Source organism: Mustela nigripes, chromosome 17, assembly GCF_022355385.1.
Source record: "Mustela nigripes isolate SB6536 chromosome 17, MUSNIG.SB6536, whole genome shotgun sequence".
In the NCBI taxonomy this organism is placed as follows: Eukaryota; Metazoa; Chordata; class Mammalia; order Carnivora; family Mustelidae; genus Mustela; species Mustela nigripes.
The window spans coordinates 50,705,225-50,724,965 of NC_081573.1; the positions used below are offsets into that span (position 1 = coordinate 50,705,225).

Consider the following 19,741-nt stretch of genomic DNA (forward strand, 5'->3'; position numbering starts at 1 on the left):
GGTTTGAGAGCCACTCGCAAAAAGTGACAGGCTGCCTCTAACTTGGGCTCAATTATTTGGTAAAGCTTTTTGTTTATTTGACCTTTCCTGACCCAGGAAATAATTCTGACCAATCATAGCTGACTCCCTTTGGCCCTGAGGTCTGGCTGCTTTATAGCTGATGACAGAGGGGCCACACTGCTACCACATCTGAATTAATCCTTAACTCCAGAGCTGTGTGCTGTTCTCCAGCAAGGTTGTATTTCTTCATTAGCTATTCCCAGGGCCCAGGGAGTCCCAGAGGATGTCAGAGTACATTAATTTTTATCATAACATGGAATCTTTCAGGTCTGAATGGCAGCGCACAGCTGTCAGGGGCTTTCTGAACTCGATTACAGCTCCATATATCTCTAGGCAAAACAGAGGCAGGAGTCCTCATTGGCAAGGGAATGTACAAAATGCATGAGATGTTTTATTGTTTGAGTAACTTGACCATGCACTTAAGCACATTCCCCAACTAATTTTTTTTCCCTGATGTCCATGTAAGTTCCCCTCTGCCATCTTACATTAAAACCTCCTCCCTTCGCTTTGCCCATATAAGGTATATTTTAAATAAGCTCTTTTGCATAATGGTAATGAAATCATCGTCTGGTACTTAGACAGCTATTCTATAAATATATTAAAAAATGAATGTTCCCAAGATTTTTAGCAGAATTTAGCAGAATTCATTTAGCAGATTGGTATTGCAGAGTTTATAAATAATGGCTTGTAATGCTTAATATTGCTTTGTGGCCACAAAATATAATTTTAGTTTTGAAGGAATGCTAATTTGTTTTCAGAAAGACAAGTTATTTCTTCATTGACTTTATATTCCCTACTTGTCAACAGAGTAGAATGCTTAGAAGGATGCGTTTTACTTAGAGAGGAAGCCCAGGCATTATTTTAACCTTGTCAGCAATTGCAAGAACCCCCTCTAAGCAGTGTCCTGTACTCCACTCCGCTTGGTAAGGATGTAAGGACCCCTTCCCACCTTTTCCCCACAACGAGGAAAGCGCAGTCAAAGAGAGAAGGCCCTGTTTTCAGTTGTGAAGGTAAATGTGTTCTTAGTAGGCATCACCAAGTAATTTACCGCCGCCTTTAGTCCTTCCCTCAAGTGTCCTGAAGAATTCTGACTTCTTTGTCATGGATGTGTTTTCTGAGGCCACGTGCACTATTCATTTAATTTTTCCCAGTGCAGAGCAGCCAAACAGCATGAGCTCTGTGAGCCACTGAGCAGTTTCCCAAAGTGCTCACATCACTGTTTATGTATAAGATGGACACAGGCAAACACTCTGTTTATCTTAACACAAACTAATTTTTAAAAACCCAAACCAGGGCAGCAACCTTCCTTAGCAGCTGTTTTTGCGAAGGGCAAGACTGAGAAATAAATACAGGTGCGTTCGTTTCCAGTGCATTTTTTTTTTTTTTAAAGGGGATGTAGATGGTCCTTAAATTTGACAAAACGTAGGCAGGTGATGCATAAGTGACTGCTCTGTGGAGGAAGCTGACACAGAGAGAGGCTGTGTGGGTTAAAGCCAGAGTACTGACTGTGCGTGCAGTGCTGGAGCCTTGTGAGTGAGGATGCAGACGCTGTCACCAGTGCCCTCTTACTTGATTCTCAGACATTCAGTAGTTCAGCCGACTTCTGTTGCCTCTTGGACATGGCGCTAGCTGTGGGAGCACAAGAGTGACTCAGCCATTCAGGGATTTCTAGCCCACTGCCATGACTTACTCCTTCTTGTGTCCGAGAAAACTGAGTTAGGGAGGAGGTTGTGAGCTCCCTCTTCTCTAAATGGTGCCTGCTCCAGTCCACCCCATCCACCAGCTTCTTCCCTTCCCGCGTTCATATGAATAGTATTCACGTTCTCTGAGTTCCCTTGTGGAGTTTATTGAACACTAGTTTGGAAAGTGTGGAAAGACTTCTTTCCTATCACGAGTGGTTTCTGCAGGACATGACCATCATTCATTTGTCAGATGAGCAAATGGGAATTTGCCAAGAGAGGCTCTGGTTCGTTTGCATTTTCTCAGTCTGCAGGAGCTACGTTCAAGTGAAGTTACTGGCTTATGAGTGTGGTTGAATTTATCCTTATGGTTCCCACTCTTCCATCCTTAGTGTGCTTGTCATTGATTGTCCAGTTTATTAAATATTCCCAAAGAGCCAGAGCACAGCAGTTCAGAAGTGAAACTTGGGAACAAGTGAACCTTTAACACCAAAGGGTCAGACCTGCATTTGAGATCTCATGCCATTTGGACTCAGTACTGTTGGTGGTGTAATTACCAAATGGGCGCATTTTTTCCTAGAAAGCCCCCTCGGCAGAAGTTGTGGGTATTTTCTTGTTGTACATCTTGCCCCATTTAGAATCAGTGAGGTTGAGATCTTGTTGCTGGGCCGGTATGTGATAGGATGGGGAAATGTAATCAAGGTAATGGACATGAGGTAAAGATTCAGGGAAATAACAAACACAAGAGTGTTTCTATTTTCTGTTAGTGTATGTACTGATATTCTGGAATTCACTATAAGAAGTTGTAAATGGTGCATGAAATGAAAAATTCCTGGTGGTCTCCTGGGATAAAGCCAGTGCCCCCACTCTATTCCTGCTGATTCGTGTGGATTATTTTCTTTATTCCAACTTAGAAAAAAAAAAAGAAACAAAGAAAGAAAAGTGCAGCTGGGTTATGTTAACAGCAGAATCCACTCTGGGTTAATTATTATGCTAATACTCGATGGTGTCTTTAAATTCTTGAAACATGTGTCTCCTTCAAATTTTAGAAGCATGACTAGACAGTTACTGACCTCCTATGCTGATGTTGATTTTATATGTTTCTATTTCTCTTGTTTTATTTGCTTGATTTTTTTGTATATTTATTGGGGCTCTTACCTCCCAGAGATACGGGGTAGGAACTGGAAAACTGTGTATAGGCATTTTGTAAGTATGGGAGACAATTATATACATATTTTATGTCTGTGAATTATTGATAGATAGCTTGTTCTTAAAGTTTAGCCAAGGTCTAGGAAGCAGGCAACCAAGAAAAAAAAAAGCCTGTTTTAGGTACCATCTCTCAGCTGATGTTAAGTAGTTTATGTTTTTCTCTAATTTTCACGACTAGCAAACAAGGTTGGTACTGTCATTCCCTTTAATCATTATTGCCATTGTGAGTTTGAGCACCTATTTTTTCCAGTATGTTACCTTAAACAAGCATTTTTTATGCTTGTTTGTCCATATACCACCTAAAGTCCCATTGACTTTTACTGTGGGTGTGCACACTGCATCTGGGGCAGTTGAGGTCTTGGTGGACTGCTGGAGAGTCTGGAACCTTCGCTGGGCTGGAGATAGCTGCACGAGAGAATGGCTGTGTTTCAGTTTATGCTGCCATCCGTGAGTTCAAAATAAGCCAGCCCTAGTGATCTGAGCAGAGATCCTCCTTAGAATTCTACAGTGATTTTTTTTTTCTTCTCCTGTTTCTGGAAGAAACAGAAAACTTAACACTTAACGATGTCTTAGAAACAGTTGTTTTTGGGACTTTGGGTCCTTAGGCCCTTTCTATTGAATTTCAGAGAATTTCCATATAGTATGAATTCCCACAGCTTCTTTGAGAAATGCCCCAGATGGTGTGACATTCTGTTTCAAGGAGGAATTGAAAAGTATTTCCCTTTACATAACATTACACTTAGCTCATTCTTTTGCTGTGTCGGAGATAGAATCCCCCAAAGCCACAATTGTGTTAATGTTCCACGGGTGTTTATTTAGCCTGTAAAGGTCTGTCTCGTTTTCCGGAACGTGTTATGATTCAGTTTACAGATCCTCACTGTAATTCAACCCCATGATGGCTGCCCCTGCTCTTCACAGATTCTTTCAAAGCACCTTCTCAGTCCTCAGTTCTGACATTACATGTGGTTATTAGGTTGCTTGGATCATCTCAAACTGGTCTTGTCCTCAAAGCGTAAGTAACTCAACCTTCGTGGATCAGCTAGAACCAAATCCAATTTTCTCCTGCTTTTTTGGCTATATTTTAGGTAATAATAAATTGTAAAACATGGCTATGGAATGTGATTTGTAAATCAAATGTCACTGGGAAGATAGCATTGATTTGATTCATTCATTCATTCACTGATTCATTCATTCATGATGTACCAAAGGCTTACTTCTTACTACATGCAAACGAAGTCTGGCCAAACAAAGACTTCTTTCCTATGGACATTGATTGTAGTCTGCAGGCAAAGATAAGGGACAGATCATGTCCCAAACAGTTAAGCAGTGTAGGAATGGACGTACCCCAAGCAGAATTGAAGCCCCTTCTGGGAGATCCTGCAGCTCAGGTGATGTTCTATTTATAGTAATCTCATGATGTGCTAGTGTTGGGTCATTGCCAGTTACTGATGAGCATTCAGACTAGTTGGCAGGGTTGAGAATGGCAGTGGATGGTTGCAGAGGAAACAGACAGGATCCTGGCCCTTGAGGGCCCAGTGTCAGGAGGAGTTTGGTGTCTTGGTAGGGACTTGTAGGCCACGGAACTCGGGAAACAGCTGAATCTCCTGACCCATGCATTTGTCTAGTGGCCCTAGGTCGAAGGACCTTGTGCCCTTTAGTTGTATCTGTCTTTCTGTCAATCATCCTATTGCCAACCTTGTAAAAGGTCCAGGGAAAGTGTCTAGGAATTTCAGAAGAGGGCGATAGTGCCCATCTTCCAGATGAGGAGCAAGGATTTTTTAAGCAAGAAGAGTCTCCTGAGTAGGCCTGGGGGACAGGATGGGTTGTGATGTGTAGAAGGCGCAGCTGGGACCGAGTGAAGGACCCCCTTAGGTCCATCTAAGTGGACAAGGAGCGTCAGGCAGAAAGTACTGTGTGTCCGAGTGTCAGCGAGGACCAGAAAGTCATGTGACACCAACGTCACTAATTGCTCTGCTGTCCAGAAACCTGCATGCATACCATCACCATGGGTGAGATCTGGGTTGCAGATAGGCTGAAGTTCTGGTGTTTTATTTGAGTTTAATTTCTCAACATCATTATCAGAGCACTGCTGCCTGTAGATAGATGTTCAGGGTGTGCACTGAACAAGTCTAGGGGTGCCATTCAGACAGCTCACTATCTGTGTTCAAGCCCCTGGCTCCACACCGAAAGCCTTCCTGTTCCCTGAGTGTAAAGCCTGTTTGTTTTCCTGGCCCAGGAAAGATTTTGGTGGCAGATAGTTTTAGATCTCAGTTCTGGCCTCTTCAGCTACTTGGCAAGGAACATTTTGAACCTTGGTGTTTTCCACTGTAACATGGTACTGATGCTGTCTGCCTTATGGGTTGCTATGGTTGTTAAAATAGAATATTGACATGCCAAGAACTACCAGCATTTCCTCAGACTGACGTCACAGGATTGTCCGAAGCAAGCAACAAGTCTAGGCCTCTGTCTTAGTTCGTGTTTACTAGACCTATGTGTTCAAATAAGTGTTTACTGAACATTCTCTCGGGCTAAAGTGTTACGCCCAGTTTTATAGGATGACAACACTGTGTACCTGCATCCCTGCTGTTACAGTGCTTATATGTGGACGTGAAGTTTCACAGGAAAGGATCTGTGTGTTGGGTGAGAACTTACAGGCAGTTCTCGCCATGACGAGGTTCAGGAGTTGCCTGTGGAATTACATAGTTGCTAAATGCTGTACGCATTCAGAGGAGGAACGTTCTTATGGGTGCAGGGGTCTAGGAAGGTTCTGCAGGGGTCTTGGGGTTTGATTGGCTCTTAGAAGGACGGGGTGGAGAGCAGTCAGCATGGGTGCTGTAGACATGGGCCCAGTATTCTCTTGTTTCTACACAGTTAACGTTGACCTGTTCTCTCTGCGAGTAGATTTTAACATCTTTCTTCTCCATTGTTTCTTGGCACCCAGGGCGAGGAGCATCGTCAATAGTCTATGCATATTTTACTTGACTTAGATTTCACAGTTTTGTCAACGCTTGTCAGGTACAAGGTGCTCTGCAAGTCGGTCCAGAGATAATGGAGATCACTAGGCGCAACTGCTGTGGTTCCATTGGGTATGGTCAGCATGCAGATACATGAGTCGCTCCTCCTAGGGGTGTGAGTCAGGCTGCTGGAGGCACACAAAGCGCTCCTGTGCTTCTACCTTTTTTTTTTTTTTTTTTTTTTAGTTGCATTTTCCGTATAGTAAAATTCACCCTTTAATAATGGAGTTGGGTAAGTTCTGATGAACACAGGGTCATGGAGTCACCACAGTCAGGATACAGAACCATTCCCTTACCCCACCCTCCACACCCCAAATTTGCCCCATGGCTCTTTGGAGTCATTCCCCCTACACCCAGCCCCTGGCAACCACTGATATTTTCTTTTCTGTCTCTAGAGTTTTGCCTTTTCCAGAATGTTATATAAATGTATATATTCTGCACATAGCTTTTTGAGTTTGGTTTCTCTCATATAGCATGATGCATATACTAGTTATCTTTTGCTGTTAAATCTCTCCCAAAACTTAGCAACTTAAAAGAGCAAACATTTATTACCTGACTCTGTTACTTTTTTGTTGCTGTTGTGATAAATTACCACAAATGTATTGGCTTCAAACAGCACTTATCCAGGGTGCAGGAATATATATTCCTATCAGCTTTATATAACACAATAACAATGTAATAATATTATAAATAAATCTATCAATTTATTTGGTATGAAATATTTTAATTATTACTACTAAAGGATATTAACATGCTGGTTATTTGTAATCTAGTTTAATCAATTTTTAAATATCTTCATCAGTTTTTCTGTTAGACTCTCAAAATGTGTTTAACTGGATTACCAGTACTCGTGGTAAGGTCAAATAAGGGAGAAAGTAGCGGTAGCAAGACCAGGTCTGGGATTTTGCAGGGGCAGAGCTAAAGGCAACAGGATATGGAGTGCTGGTGGTTGTCTTAGCTCAACTTCCCTAGAAGTCAAGCCTGGGACAGGGATGTATTTATTGGTGATTTAGGGGGCATATTCTCGGACAAGGTAGGGAGGAAAACAGATTGTGTTCAACTGGAGACTAGCTTCACCTGATCCCAGAGGTTCCTGAAGAAAGACTCATACCAGAGTTGTCCTTGTTAGCAGAGCAGCTGGGTCCGGGGCATGACTTTGTAGATGTGATGGTGCCTATCAGTCAAGAACAATTTTCTGAAGAAGTCTGCTCTTGGTAGTTGCGAAGGGGTACACTGGACCCATAATTAAGATCTAGGCAGAACATCTTAATGCTCATTCCATTGGAAATGTAGGGGACTGGAAAAATATTAATAGTTTCTAGAGATGCTGGTGTTGAGTAGTCATAGAGACTAAAGAGGAAGATGGAGTAGCACATACCTCCTAAGTGTTACTATTCAGGGGCCCAGTTAGAGAGTATCATCACCCACTAGAAATAAGGACATTAGGAAGGGGAAAGACTTGAGGAGAGAAGATGAAGAGTTTAGATTTGGGGTGGATCTGAATGAGATTCTGGAACTTGGGATGAAAATGGGGCTGGAGCTGTGGGTCTAAGTTCATCTTTATAGATGTGTGTTTGGAGTCCCTGGCTGGGAGAGGGAGGGCTGGGAGAGACAGAAGATGGGGTAGTGGTGACATTAGGAGGAGGTCCATGGTGACAGAGAAGTCTGGTTTCAATGGAGGGGAGGTTGTTGGGTTTCTTGATTGGGAAGCCATTGCTCTCCAGGCAGCTTTCAGAGATTCTGGATGGTCATGGGGAAGAATTCAGTCATCTTGATGATAAGAAGTGGGTTTGGGGCACGGAAAAGAGATTTAGGAATCGAGACAAGTATTTTTTTTTTTTTTAAAGATTTTATTTATTTATTTGACAGAGAGAGATGACAAGTAGATGGAGAGAGAGGCAGGCAGAGAGAGAGAGAGAGGGAAGCAGGCTCCCTGCTGAGCAGAGAGCCCGATATGGGACTTGATCCCAGGACCCTGAGATCGTGACCTGAGCCGAAGGCAGCGGCTTAAACCACTGAGCCACCCAGGCGCCCTCGAGACAAGTATTTCTAAACTGTAGCCCACAAATGGGAAGTGAGAGGCTGGGGCCGGTTGAAAGAGCCCTGGTGTCAAGTAGACATAATTCTCTTTCCAGCCTTCTCTCTCCTGTCTGCCCTCCTTCCTTTCAGTTTCTTTTCTCCAGTTTCTTTCCTTCTTTCTGTATTTTTACTTTGTAGATGGCCAAAAAATCTGATTAGCCTGAAGAGAGTAAGAAGAAGCCCGTGGAGCATGAGCTATTGGAAAGGCCAGAAAGAGAGAAAGAGAGAGGGTATAGTCAATGGGTGGGACGCTTGAAGAGTTGTACACCTGAAACTAATACAGTGTGACGTGTCAATTATATTTGAATTTAAAAGAAGAAAAAAACAACAGGGAAGTGAGAGGAAAACTTAGAGATCAGCTCTCTGAAAGCCAGTTAGTGACAGCCTTTGTGCTAGGACCCCCTTCTGTTTATTATCACCATCTGGCACTCTTTCAGTATGAAGTATCACTTAAAGCTACTGTGGCTCCAAAGCTTGGCCCATCATTGCTTCCATGAATGAGCAGGAGCACTACCCCCTGCTAAAGAACCGCGTCGCCACTCTCTTTAAGGTTGAACAGGTGTTCTCTGGCCCAAAGGAATATGTTGGCCCCGGTGGGCAGGAATGCTGCTTCCCAGGCATCATCCTTAGCAGGCCCAGAGAATGCCAGGGTCCCCTCTTGCTCTGGGTAGATTAGAACCAAAGAGAAGCCTCACACCCCCTTTCGTTGGGATCTTCTGTACATTGAAGACCTCTCCTCTCCTCACTCACCTCTCACAGACCACAGTCCACCAAAGAAGAAAAGAAATCAGACCCAGAGTGCTAACAACTCAGCTTTGGAATTGAAATGATACTATTTTTGTTTCCCTTCTATCTTTATAGTTTGAACTTTCCTTTTGATATTCAGTAAATATTCATCATCTCAGAGCCTTTGGAATTGCAATGGCTTTTAGTCAAAACTGAACAAAATGTGCCATTTGAATAATAAAAACCTCATTAAAGTGAGGGAAAAGAAATTCCTTTCCTTTTGTACAGGCCAATTAACTGTCTTTACAATTAAAAAAAGAAGTCTAACACTTTATAGTTTCATATTCCATAAGCCTCTTTTTAATTAATGGAGGTGACAAGTTTTAGGTACAGGGTACATATTTTGCCTCTGGTGTTGTGCAATTAACATTAATGAAGGGCATTAAAATTTGGTGAAAGAGGAGAGGATTTCCCATGTCCTCTGTGGATTCATGCCCCCAGGCTGAGGTCTTTGGTAGCAGGTTTCTTGGCGTGTTTTGCATTTCCTTGAGAAAATGTACAGGCAAGGATAAGGTAACTAGAGGAGGCCGTGTGTTGTTACTAAGAGGTATGGTGTCAAAATTCTGAATGCCTAGGCCTATCCGAAAGACATGGAAACACTATAAAAATCAGCTTTGAAGAACTGCATCTTCTTGCGTGGCTAGAAGGGAAGGGTATAGAGACAAAGGAAGTAACAATGATTTGGCCTGGTGTGTACCTTGCAAAATCCTGGGATTTTACTCATCACAAACTTGAGAGGGGTGTGTGCAGCTGTTCCAAGTTTACAGGGAGAGGAGACAGATCACAGATGTTAACTACCTGGCCACAAGTCAGGTAAGTATAGTATCATGACCGAGCTAGAATTTCTGTCAGCACTTGGCTCTGTCCATTTAAGGGAGCTTATCTAAGAAAGGTGTTGAACAGTAGCTTTGAACTCACCTGATCTTTTTGTTTTATTTTGTTCTTATTCACTTATTTCCTTCTTTATTTATTTTAGCTGGTTCTGATTCTTATTTGGACCACAGGATGTTTGTTTCTAATCCCTTGTTTTCCTGTTTGTAAAATGTTGATAATAGTACAAATCACCTAAGTTTCTTATGTACATAAAGCTATTAATAAATGCTGAATCCCCATTTATCACTCAAAGGAAAAAAAGAAAGAGAAAAAAGTATCAACAACTGAAAAAGTGACCCAGATATTTGAGATGAAAGCTGAAAGGAGATCACGTATAAGTCATACTCACTTGGCACTCTCCCCCTTCCTCTCTCAAGGTTTTTATTTTTTCCAGCCGTCTTGCCTTACTACAAAATACAGGTTATTTTGGTTATAAATGAGTAGATTCTGTTTCGATTTGAAATGGGAACTGATGAATGTTTTAGGTAGACCAGATGTCTCAAAGCATTTTTTGTCCACCTGTTCAGAGAGTAACTGGATTGACAACTGGGGGAACCATAAGTGAAAAACAGATGATCCCACCCAAACACATCTGATCTCAGCCATATCACTACTTTTAGGTCTTAGGTAGGTGATGGATTGGAGATATATCAGGCAACAGAACAAGTAAGACAGTTTCTCAGTGAGACTTAGATTGCCTAGTGGCAATGAGATTTACATAAATACTTTTTTAAAAACCCTGAAGTGATTTTTTTCCCCCTATTGATAAATTAATTCATGCTTGCTACCAAGCATTTATTATGAACTCTTAATGAAATTAGTATCATTGGAATCATTAATAATATCATTAATATGAATAATTAATGAACTAATATCACTTATTAGCAAACTAAGAAAAAGTGAATAAGAAGGAAAACTTCTCAGCTCACTATATAAGGCTGGTATGCTTTTATTTGAAAACCAGATAGAAACATCACGAGAAAATTACAGACCAGAATCACTTATCAATATAGATGTATACATCTTCAACAACATATTAGCAAACCAAAAGCAGCAATATATGAAAAGGGTTATATACCATGGCAAGGTGTGATTTATCCAAGGAATTCTAGGTTTGTTTAACATCTGAAAGTCAATGTAATATACTGTATCAGTAAAATAAAGAATATACCATTGGACATAGGAAGAGCATTTGAAAAAGTCCAACACCCTTTCAAGATAAAAAAAACACTCAACAAACTTGGATTATAAGGCCATTTCCTCAACCTGATAAAGGGCATCTACAAAAAACCCCATATGTAATCTTCTGCTTAATACTAAAAGATTGAATACTTTCCCTTAAGATCAGGAACCAAAACAAGGGTATTAAGTCTCACCACTTCCATTTATTATGGTGCTGGAAATTCTAGCCAAAGTACTTGAGGGTGGGAAGGAGACATTCTGATTGGAAAGGAAAAAGTAAAACTATCTTTATTTGCAGGTGAAATGATCTTATGTGTAGAAAATACTAAGAAACCCACTTAAAAAAAACAATTAAATCTAATAGATAATTTCAACAAGGTTGGGGGATAAAAAGTAAATATGCAAAAATCAATTGTATTTATCTACACTAGAAATCAACAATTCCCAAATCAAATTAAGAAATCAATTCTATTTGCTATAGCATCAGCAAGAAAAAAAAAATACTTACAAATATGTTTAATGAAAGATGTGATCAACTTGTGTTTTAAAAGCTATATAATGTTGTAGAAGGAAATTAAAGAAGACCTAAATGGATATAAAGACATCCCATGTTCATGAATCAAGAGACTTAATATTGTTAAGAAGACAATATTCTCAAAATTAATCTTTACAAGAAAACTTTTTTGTAAAGATTTTATTTATTCATTTGAGACAGGGAGAGAGAGAGTGAGTATAACCAGCTGGGAGGGGCACAGGGAGAGAGAGAAGCAGACTCCCCGTTGAGCAGGGAGCCCAACTCAGGGCTACATTCCAGGACCTGGAGAGCATGACCTGAGCTGAAGGCAGACACTTAACCAGTTGATCCATCCAGGTGCCCCTGATCTGCAGTTTTAATGTAAACTTCATCAAAGTTGCTGCTGGTTTTTCTTTGTCTCCTCCTCCTCCCCCTCCTCCTCCCACTCCTCCTCCCCCTCCTCCTCCTCTTCCTCCTCTGCTGCTTCTTCTTCTCCTTCCTCCTTTCTCCTTTCCTCTTTTCTTCTTCTTCTTCTTTCTCTCTCTCTCTTTTTTCTTTTTTTCTTGCAGAAATTGAAAGCTGACTCTAAACTTTATATGTGCATGCAGGGCTCCTCACAAGCCAACCCAAGCTTGTGAAAGAACAACACTGAATTACTCTCACTTCCTAATTTAAAAATTTACTACAAAGCTTTAGTAACAAAGACTGTAGTACTACCATAATAATGGAATAGAACTGAGAGTCCTAAAATAAACTCTTTCAGTTGGTCAACTGATTTTCATCCAGGGTGCCAAGACCACTCAGTGTGGGGAAGATTAGTCTTTTTAAGAGACGCAGCTACAACAGTTGGAATACCTGCATGCCAAAGAATGATGTTAGATCTCTTGCATTCACTTTACTTCTGTGTGGCTTACAAAGGACCATAGATCTAAATGTAGGAGCTAAAACTAAAACTCTTAGAAGGAAAGATAGAAGTGTATCCTTGTGATGCTGGGTTCGGCAATGGTTTCATAGATAAGACCCCCCAAAGGACAAGTAACAAAAGAAAATATACATATCACTTCATTTTATCAAAATTAAAACTCAGAAAGAAGATACTTTAGGACATTTCAGGGTTCCACCCACTGCTAGAGACACTACTATTCACATTTTTGTGTACCTTTCATTAGTATTTTATGTGTGTGTGATCATACAATATTATATATTTTGTTCTATAACATGCATGTTTTACAGGGTCAAAAGATATATCATTTTAATGATTGCATAGTATTCCACCATGTGAATATATTCAGAGTCATTTAATGATTTCCCAATTTTACATTTCATTTATTTTGTAATCTCTTGCATTTTCAATGTGATTACCAACAGTGTGGAAAACCTTTAATAATACCTTTTAGCACCATGGGATTATCTCCCACAAGTACCAGTTCTCTATGAGGATTTAGGATTTTGATTCACATGAAAGGCTTACTTCTGCCTTTTAAAATTTTATTATGAAACAAATTATGTATATACAAAATAGGAGAGGATATTATACTAGACCTCCACTTACCTGTCCCTGGGCTGGCTTGTTTCTAAAGTTATGCTGAGTGAAATAAGTCAAGCAGAGAGTGTCAATTATCATATGGTTTCACTTATTTGTGGAGCATAAGGAATAATAACACAGAGGACATGGGGAGATGGCGAGGAGAAGGGAGTTGACGGAAATTGGAAGGGGAGGTGAACCATGAGAGACTATGGACTCTGAAAAACAACCTGAGGGTCTGGAAGGGGCGGGGGGTGGGAGGTTGGGGGAACAAGATGGTGGGTATCAGGGAGGGCACGGATTGCATGGAGCACTGGGTGCGGTGCAAAAACAATGAATACTGTTACGCTGAAAAGAAATTAAAAAAAATAAAAATAAAGTGGAGATATGATTTAGCCTCTGGAAGGAATATATTCAAACAATGTGTGCCTGTCTCTTTAAACAGAGCATTTCCCCCTTGATATGTTTACTTAGAATCTATTAAATGCTGGTTCCTGTGTTGGTCTTTATACAAACTATTTTCTCTTTTATTTCTTAAATCTACTTTAAAGACTTTTGTGATTTTTTAGGTAAAGAAGCTAAGAATTGAATAAACTAAGATGCACAGATAAAATTGGGTTTTAGAATCTGGGTTCTATCCAGGGTGACCAGTTTGCCCAGTATGGCCCCGGTTTGAGCACTGGAAGTCTTATATGCTGGGGAACTCCTGGTGCCCTGCAGCCCACTCATAGGCTAAGCCCTTACCCAGCAGAATGGCTCATGCTATGACATCCTGTTTCCAACTGATGGATCTTGAAGACAGGGAAGAATTGGTTATTCCTGTCAGAGCATGGGCTATCTTTGATTTTAGAGTGTTGATGTCTGCACAACGTTGGATGTTTTATTTTTCAGATCTCTTCACGTGCTTGTGTGCAATGCAGCGGCTTTTGCTCTACCCTGGAGCCTCACCAAAGACGGCCTGGAGACCACCTTCCAGGTGAATCACCTGGGGCACTTCTACCTTGTCCAGCTCCTTCAGGATGTCCTGTGCCGCTCCGCTCCTGCCCGAGTAGTTGTGGTCTCGTCGGAGTCCCATAGGTGGGTTACTGTCTGATATTCTGTTTCACGTGGCCCCCTCCTGTACCAGCTAGTGTTTCCCCCAGGCTTTCTTTTCTTTTTTTTTTTTTTTAAAGATTTCATTCATTTATTTGACAGAGAGATTACAAGTAGGCAGAGAGGCAGGCAGAGAGAGAGAGGAGGAAGCAGGCTCCCCGCTGAGCAGAGAGCCCGATATGGGACTGATCCCAGGACCCTGAGATCATGACCTGAGCCGAAGGCAGCGGCTTAACCCACTGAGCCACCCAGGCGCCCCTCCCCCAGGCTTTCTTTCCTGAAAATTCTTTTCAGTGATGCTCCTTCGGAAAGTGTGGGTGCACTCAACCTGGCTGGTTTTCCAGGGTCTTTCTCGTGTTTTGGGATTGTGGAGGATTAGTAGGGGTTTTGTCTACAGCGACGTAGATGGCTTTTACAACTATACTTCAGGCCCCTCATTGATTTTGCTTTGAGATGGAATAATAATTGATTAAAATCTGAATGCCTGACCTTTATTGATTTGTCATTCAACAACTTCAACACCTCACCAAGAAGAATGTGCAGTTATTCTAGCAGGAGAAACAATGCAATTAAAGACTGCGAGATGAAATCCAATTGTTTTATAATGAGAAATTAGGGAATTCAATGCAGACATTAGCTGTGTAATTGTAGAAAGGGAAAGTACTGTAGTTAGAACATATTAGAAATCTGGCCATGCCTCTTTTGGTTAAAATTTCAATTAAAACATCAGATGGCACTTCTCTTCTATTACCATTAGGAGAATATCCAATTGACTAAAAAGGCATTTGAAAATTTCGTCGTATTTTCAGCATATTTGTTTCTAGAGTTGGATAAACGACTATTTGTCTAAAGAAAAGTAGTCGGAGAAGACAAAGGACTTTGTGGGTGAGGCTAGATAATGCATGTTAGGGAGATTTTCCTGGTGTGGCTGGGAGCTTTCACCCTTTGCAAAGTAGCTGGAAAAAAAATAATGTGCAAGGGCCTATTTTTTCCCCCCTTCTTCTCCGTCTTAAGTCCTGAAATGTTTTAGTGACCCAGAATGAAGCTTATTTTTTTAATCATGCTTCCATAAAATGTAACCCCTGGGACTTGGAAGAGAGAGACCAGCCAAGGGTTAGCCTGAACCCTTTATCACTCCCAAACACAGGGGCTTATGGTATAAGTGACACATTGCAGATAGATTTACTTTTACCATTTTAAATTTATGATGGCTGAAATGAAAGGAAAATGCCCGTAATAATCCTCCCCTGTGTTAAAAGACACGAAACATCTAGTAATTAGGTGGTAACAAAATCTGGACATTCTTATCTTTGCAAATCACACCAGGTTTGTGGGGGCGGGGGGGGGGCAGGGAGTGGAGTGGCCCTGCTCAGGAGTGAGGGAGGCTACTGTGGGGGCCGGCGCGGGAGAGTGAGCTCTGGAAATAAATCTGCCAGCCCTGATCGTTTGCCAGATGTGGAGGGCACCACGGGATAGGTTTAAATGAGTTGGTATTTAATGGGAGATTATGTTGAATTGTCAGCTGCTTGCTTCCCTTTGTAAATCTGTATCTCAAATGGTATTTCATGTGACGTCTTTGTTCTCTTCTTAACTGCCGCATGATTCGAGCCTACCTTGGAGATCTGAATCTTAATTTCATGGAGCAGACGAATGGAAGGAAGGGCCTTGGTCTCCTGAATTAGTCCCATTTTAGTTTAGAGACAAGGACTTCCTGAAATGTCTCATCAGACCCATTCCTATCTGCTGATGGGCACTGATTTTTCTGCTTTCTGGTCATCTTTGGCACCTGTTAGGGGGTATTTTTACAAAATGCTAATTCCCGCGAGCTGGTTTGTTTATTACACTTGTGTTGCCTCCTGCGGTGCCCAAGATGACAATGTGAGTACTGGGAGCACGGTCCTGGGAAAGCACTCGCTCACTGCTCAAGGACCCAGAGCCCTAAACCATGTTGTAAAATGGAAGTGTGGATATCTAATTACCTCCATAAACCTTGGTGGAGTCTCTTGGTTGGAGTCAGGACCCCCTGTTAGGGGAAAAATAAAGTCCTATGTTTGCAGGAAAATATTATACCAGACTGCCCCCAGGCAAAATATTTATTAGCCTTCCTGTGTCTTCACTGTATTTTAGTTACTCATCTGGAGTCTGAGCAAGGGAACGGGGTTTCTGCATACCCAAAATACATCATATTGAAATGAGAGCTCGACTTCGTTGCTGTGAAAATTTTTCAGATAACAATTAAAATAGAATGAGAAGAGCAGAGGGCTGGCTATAGAGCTCTGAATGGCTGCGTCTGTGTTGAGTGCCAAGTTGCTACACACACATACGCGCGCACGCGCGCAAACACACACACACACAGCTTTTGAAGCAAATTCAGTCTTATTCTTTGAACGTACTAGCTTTTGTCTACATAGAATCCAGCCTAATTATTTTTGTTTGGTAATTAAAAGTCCTCGGTTAAAAAGGAAAAAAAGGAGCAGTATATATAGAAATACAAGATAGAAATCCCCACAAACAGCAAGTGTTAATGTCCAGAGAGCAAATGCTAATATTTTACTGTGTCGGTAGGAGGATAATTCTATTAAGGCATTGTTGTGTGACACTGTCAGTTTTTCAACTTGAAAATAGGGTAGGTAGCCTTTTAAGAGTTGTTTCACTGCCACTTGAGCTGAGAGGTGAACATGGTCACTTTTCAGGAAGCCTGCCCTGCTTCAGAGGAATCAAAAAGCCTGCCTGCCCTTTCCGTTTTCTAGAGGACTGTCAGTACAAGCTAATCAGACCTTAAAAATGGGTCTGTTGCTCAGGAGGGAGATTATCAGGGGAGAAAGTTCGGTGCCCTCTTACGGAGTGGGGGCTGCTTGGAAAGCGTGGGCCTGCCGTATAGTAGGTGTGCTTCTCCATCCTAAGAATTTCCTTCCACTGAGTTCCATCTGATTTCTCAGCATGGGGTGTGTGTGTGTGTCTTTTGCCTTATTTCTAGATTAAGGACTAGGAATCATTTCCTTTCCCCCTCTTAACCTGCCTGGTATTCCTCAGTCATGAGATACTTCTGTGTTGTCCTTAAAAACCAAAGCAGGGAATTCATTCTAAACTTCTGAAGTGCTACACACATATACCTATTGATGAAGAACCTAGAGGACCTGAAACTAATGCTAAATTTTCCCTTTGGAACTAATGCTAAATTTTCCTCAAATAAGGAAACTTGGGCCTCTAGTTTGGAATTCCAGACCCACCACCAAACTTTAATTCTCTAACCCTGTAATTAGTCCCTGCTATGTGTCAGGCATGGTGGTAGGCATTATGCAAGTGGCTTACTGTCCACCTTCTAGGAATTCACAGTGCAGAGCTGGAAGCAGGTGATTCAATGGCTTGCAGTCTGGTGCGGTAAGGACAGAGGCACAGTGCACAGATAAAAGCCAAAGATGGCATCACTTGCTTTGTTACTGATGTTGGGAGGTGGGGCAGTGTGGGGTCACTGAACACTAGGGGCATCATGGGCTGGGTCCTGGCAAGTGGGTGCCTAATTTCCTTGGAAACATGTCTTTCTTTATGCTTTGTGTGGCTTTCAATCTGTTCCCATTGCCACCCAAGAAATCATTATGACAACAAGCAGCTGGGGAGAGTTGCCTGGAAGAAATGGCTCTCAAGCTGGATTGGGTTAAACAAATATGCCAAGAATGGTTTTCAGCAAAATTGCTGGAAAGAAGAGGGGAGAATGAGAGAAGGATGTAATTTTTATCCCGTACCATTTAGGTGCAGTCTAGATCCTTGATGCTACTTTCTACTTAGAGTAGGTAGAATTTCTAAGACATGGCCCGTATGTTGGATCATTGGATTTTCAGCAGTCTCTTTTTGTAATACCATATTATACATTGAAATAAAGTTCAGAAATAATGCAGCTTCCTTGCATAAATATATTTTAATTCAGTATGCTAGCTTAACTGTAATGGGAAGAAAAAATAAATGTGAAATAAAATAGCCTGTTTCTTACTTGAACAGGACTATAGGAAAGGTAAGTAATCAGATGTGCATACCCGCGCGTAAGTCACCACCACTGGGGTACTTACAAATGCAGACTGTTAACAGGTGTGTGGCACTGTAGGCTTATATACTACCAGCATGGACTCAAGGCTCACCTTCCCCCCAGAACCCATGCAATATCAACATGAGTTCATTCTTCATTTGCATAGCTGTTATACTGTACTCTTAAAAATGCAGTGGATTAAAACTGTGCGTGTATATAAAAACTGTGCATGTATATAAAACAGGCTCTAGGCTCAGATCATTATACACAGGCTTTTCATCTGCGTGAATGTCCAGTGAGCCAGTCTTCACTGAGCAAGACTCTGTCTGCATTGCAAGACATCCACCATCCCTGGCCCCCGCTGGCAATCATTATAACCACCAGAAAAAGGCCCCCATAAATTTTCAAATTTCCCGCTAAGTTCTACTGCTTTAGATGATTAAGCTCAGAAGTCTGGGCCCTTTCTGTGGTTTCGGGATTTGGAAATAGGCAACCAACAATTAGTTTCAGAGTCTTGTTGCTGTTTCCGTGATAACATTTCTGGCCATTGGCTTTGTTGATGACTTTAGAGCAGCAATGTCATTTAACACCAGAAATTGGATGTCACTGACTGAGTCCTGCAGAAGGGAGGTCTAATTTCCATTAAAACATGAATTTCATCTGTCCCTGTGATGCTTCTCCTTGGTCATAGCTCAGCCTAAACTGCTCATCTTAAGGAACACCCAGATTATTCCATAATTCTCATTTTACCTTTTGCTTCTGTTTCTGCAGCAGTTACCCAGAGTACTCCCTTATGTTTCCTTAGTACTTGATGCAAATTTGCAGAGTTAATTTAGTGAAGGAAGCTGTGAGGGGTCCTTAACAAGGCTGGCACCATCATCTAGAAAATTCCTTTTGTTAGGATTCTTTTTTATCTTTTCTTTTAGGGCAGTCACTACTTTGTTACTGAAAGAAAGAAAGAAAGAACAGGAAAGAAAGGAAAGGACCAAACAGCTGGTGTTTAATGACTCCGTCAGACCCAATTATAAAACACCAACTACTTACTTTGATTTGTGTGTATCCATGCCATGGGTATACTTAAAAACAGTAGACTCTGCCAGAACTCATTTTGGCTTTGTTTACATTTATCTTTTAAACGTATAAGACTATTGATGGCACCTCACCAAGGTTATAACCCCTTTATAATCATTAATTTTTAATCTGGAAAAGAGTCTTGGGGGCAGCAAGACTCATCTATATTTACTTGGATGCTCAAATGAAAATACACAGGGCTCATGCATTTGTTGGCTAAAACAACCCAGGAAAGCCCCCGTCAAAGGTTAGGAATGTGATATCTTTCTGCTTCCAAAAGCAGCAGCCCTTTATTTAAGATGCTTTTCCATTTAATTTAATTATCCTTGAACTTCCTGCTGAAGGTTTTGAAAAATCCATGTTAGAAGGAGGGGGAGTTCAGCATGTTAAAATTGCTCCATTTCTGGGTTTGGGCCTTTATTTACTCTGTCTTTGGACCCAGTTGGTTTATTGTGTTAAATCACTATTGTCAGTTTCTAAGGGAGACTGTTTCTACATTTGCAGAATTATGTTTTTAGTTGTTCACAGTTGTCTCTGGTTTCCTCAGATTTCTAATTAAGAAAAAAGATGCTAGTATCAGAAATCGAGATTGGCTGCTTCATGTCATATTTCTTTCTTCTTCTTCTTCTTCTTCTT

The 19,741-nt window shown here is 41.3% G+C and overlaps 1 protein-coding gene across 8 annotated transcripts in view; it reads left to right on the forward strand.

The window, feature by feature from the left end:
- WWOX (WW domain containing oxidoreductase) overlaps positions 1–19,741 on the forward strand; it is a 955,527-nt gene that overhangs the window by 255,477 nt on the left and 680,309 nt on the right. For all 8 annotated transcript variants that reach the window (XM_059382580.1, XM_059382581.1, XM_059382578.1 and 5 more), the window contains exon 7: positions 13,813–13,998. In XM_059382580.1, coding sequence (XP_059238563.1) covers positions 13,813–13,998 — 186 coding nt within the window. The remainder of the gene's footprint in view (positions 1–13,812; positions 13,999–19,741) is intronic.